Genomic DNA, 3,001 nt, shown 5'->3' with positions numbered 1-3,001 from the left:
TGCCCCTGCCTGCCTCTTCCCTTCCCCGTTCCCTCCCCTCGGCGAGGCTCGGGTGGGTCCCGTGGGCATCGGGGCAGCCCTGGGCTGGCGGATCTGAGCTGTGCTGGCCATCCCTGTCCCTGCTCTCGCCAACCCCTGGCACCATCCTGGCCTTACTGAGGTTGTGGGCTGCCCTTAGGTCCTTTCCTGCTCTTAAAGGGAGACAGGGAAATGCTGAAAGGGAGGAGGGAGAAGGAAGGGGGCACACGGGCTCCTCCCAGGAGCACAGTGGGATTCCAGGAAGACTGCTCTGCCTCTTCATGAGGAAGGACTGGGGTCCCCAGATGTTCCCTTATGAGGACAAGATGCCGGTGCAGAGGAGTCCCTGCGGAGACCCTGGGGTCACACTCCCAGAGGGGAGCCCCCTCCCCACCAGCCAGCCTGGGTGCAGCTCAGGGGCCCCTGGGGAGGGCAGTGGGGCTGTGGCTAGCTCAGAGAGGCTCTGCTTGCCTCCACTGGTGCTGGCAGCAATTCTCTCGTCACAGCTAAGGGCTGCTCCCCGGGGAGAGCGAGGGGTGTCTCTGGCTCGGGCAGCCCAAAGGTACCAGATGGTGTCGAGGAGGCCTCACTTCCCGCTCAGCTGTAAGAAACAGATTAGGAAAAACTTGTTGCCAGAGCACGTTTGTACTGACCCCATTCCCAGGGCCCCAGAGGAGCCCTAAGGAGGCAGGGGGGGTTCAGTTCATGGTGGCTCCTGGACCTGCTCCCCTCTCTCCTCCCCTCCTGCCAGGCCCAGCAGCATCCCATGGCTCTGCTGTTCATTGAGACAGGAGTCATTTTGTGCCCTCTCCCAGCTGTGGCAGCTCAGGGTGAGGCATTGGTCACCTGGCTGGCAGGCAGGGCAGGTGGGGACACTAGGAACCCTGTCACCTCCAGGGGCTGTGGGCACAGCACCCACCACGGGCATCCTCTGCACGCTCTCCCGTCACCCCTCTCTCTTCCCTGCCAATCCAGCTGTCTTTCCCCAGTTGAGAACAGGCAAACCCCAAGAGTTAAAGGGATGGGACAAGCGAGGCTGAGGCCTCCAGTGCTCCCAGCACAAGCAAACCAGCCAGCCTACGGAGCGGGGAGGCGCGATGGGAGAAGCAACGCTGCCTAGCAGAGCCACCATGCTTCGGAGCGGGGCGCGTGTGCGTGGGATGGTGGCCTCGGCACGGGACGGTGGTTAGCGTTAGATATACGGCTAAATAGAGATAACACAGAGAGGTTTCACGGCTTCCAGACGCTTCAGCTTCTCTTTCCAGGGGCTGCGAGGAAGGCGGGGTGGCTGGGGTGCTCGGTGTGTGCGTGCGTGTGCGAGCGCTGTGTGTGTGTGTTTCGCCTTTCACAGGGACACGAAGTCCACGGCTTGCAGGAGAGGCAGGGAAAGGAGCAGCAGCAGGAGCCATGAGGTGTTCTGGATCAAGAGGCTGAAGCCGGCGCATTTCTCCAGTTTGTCTGTGAGGAGAAGGAATGGGGAGGGAGAGAAGAGAGGCCATGAAATCCCTTGGGAACGGGGCTCAGGCTGGGTGTTCTAATGGTGCTGGAACCGAGCTTCTTGCCTTTGCTCTGTCACAGAAATGCAGCAAGTCCCATCCTGGCCCCTTGACTGTTTCCCTCCCACCATGTAGCAGCAAACTTTGGGGTCACAGGGACACTGAGAAGCATAACCCTGCCTGTGCCTGACTGAGGCGACAAGGGGATGGGCACCAGGTGAGACAAAGGGCTCTGCACCTGGAGGACTGCTCCTGTGCGATGTAGGTGTGGAGACTCCCCACTGTCCTCTCTATGGGAGGATATTGAGGCAATGTGCCTCAGGTGGGACCCAAGAGAGGCAGGAAAAGCAGTGTGAGATGGGGCAGAGTGAGCCCATCTGTGGGATGAAGCATGAAGGGCATGTCAGGGTGGGGACACATTTATGGAGCTCAGGGAAGATCTGGGGACACCACAGGGAGTTGTGGTGTTCTCTGCTGGCCCTGCCAAGCCAAGGAGCTGGCTGAGGCCAGGTGCCACTGCCTGTCTCACCTTTGATAACAGTGATGTTCCTGATCTGGTTGCCGGTGTAGTCGTTGGTGGCCTTCAGCTCGCACATGTAGATGCCCTCATCGCTGGTGGTGAAGCTCTGCAGGTGGAGGCACACCAGGTTCTTGTGCATGGTGACGTTGGCTCGGTTCCGGTAGATGTTCTCAGAGACGCTGATGGTGCTGTGGATGACGTGCTTCCTGTTGTCCTTGGTGATGCTGAACTCGTAGGTCAGGGGGTTGTCGGTTTTGTTCTCATAGCGACAGTCCACCCGCAGGTTCTGGCCCAGCAGGCAGGCACTCAGGTCCTTGATCATCTGGCAGTGGGCGGCCTGGAGCACTGGGAGAGGCAGGAGGGGTTGGACAGGGAACAGAGAGCTCTGGGGGTGCCCATGCAGCCTCCAGGCTGCTCTGGGCCAAGCAGGGAGCAGGGAGGGATGTACCTGTCAGGATGACAGCGATGCCCACGGTAGGGTTCATCTTGTCGCTGAGGTGCCCGGTGGGGGCTGTCTCTGAGAGGGGAACCTGGGCAGGGGGAGAGAGAGGCAGTTAGCCAGGCCATTGCCCCATGGATGTGGGCACTCGGTGGTGCAGGCTGCCCTTCTTGCACAAACTATGCTCTAGAGCCTGCTCCTCCTCACCATGGCGTCTGATTCACTGCACAGAGCCCAGCTGGCACTGCAACCAGCTGGGGAATCAGGCACTGTGTGTCTGCCCAGCATCATCTTTCCACATCTCCAGGCAATGCCCCATCCACACTTTGTTTTCCTCGTCCAGATCCTCCCAGCAGACATTAAATGAGCATGGCCAGACCCGCAGCAAGGCCTGTGTGCGCTGCCTCCTCCCCCTTCTGCCCCATGGCCAGCCAAGGTGCAGAGGTGAAATCAGGCTGCACCCCAGTGCCTGCACACCTTGACCAGAGATCTGTGGCTCACGGAGAGGGAGCTGCCAGGTGAGGGACT

At 60.4% G+C, this 3,001-nt stretch overlaps 1 protein-coding gene across 1 annotated transcript; it reads right to left on the bottom strand.

Moving 5' to 3' along the window:
• Positions 1-251: 251 nt before the first annotated feature.
• On the bottom strand, positions 252-2,598 carry THY1 (Thy-1 cell surface antigen). Its single transcript, XM_008636915.2, has 3 exons — positions 2,483-2,598; positions 2,044-2,379; positions 252-1,476 (listed from the first exon to the last, which is right to left on the bottom strand). Exons 1-3 carry the CDS (start codon positions 2,517-2,519, stop codon positions 1,364-1,366), a joined length of 486 nt encoding a protein of 161 aa, XP_008635137.1. The 5' UTR covers positions 2,520-2,598; the 3' UTR covers positions 252-1,363.
• Positions 2,599-3,001: the final 403 nt, after the last annotated feature.

The sequence above is a fragment of the Corvus brachyrhynchos genome, unplaced genomic scaffold (assembly GCF_000691975.1).
Source record: "Corvus brachyrhynchos isolate BGI_N302 unplaced genomic scaffold, ASM69197v1 scaffold46, whole genome shotgun sequence".
In the NCBI taxonomy this organism is placed as follows: Eukaryota; Metazoa; Chordata; class Aves; order Passeriformes; family Corvidae; genus Corvus; species Corvus brachyrhynchos.
Note: the sequence above shows the minus strand (reverse complement) of the source record. Positions and strands in the feature narration are given on the sequence as shown.

What these genes read in the sequence shown, in the direction of transcription:
- THY1 (XM_008636915.2), bottom strand. Translation starts at nt 2,519, where the DNA reads ATGAACCCTACCGTGGGCATCGCTGTCATCCTGACAG. An exon ending in CATCGCTGTCATCCTGACAG is followed by an intron (nt 2,380 to 2,482) that starts GTACATCCCTCC and finishes TGCCTCTCCCAG; the next exon opens with TGCTCCAGGCCGCCCACTGC. An exon ending in GAACATCACTGTTATCAAAG is followed by an intron (nt 1,477 to 2,043) that starts GTGAGACAGGCA and finishes TTCTCCTCACAG; the next exon opens with ACAAACTGGAGAAATGCGCC.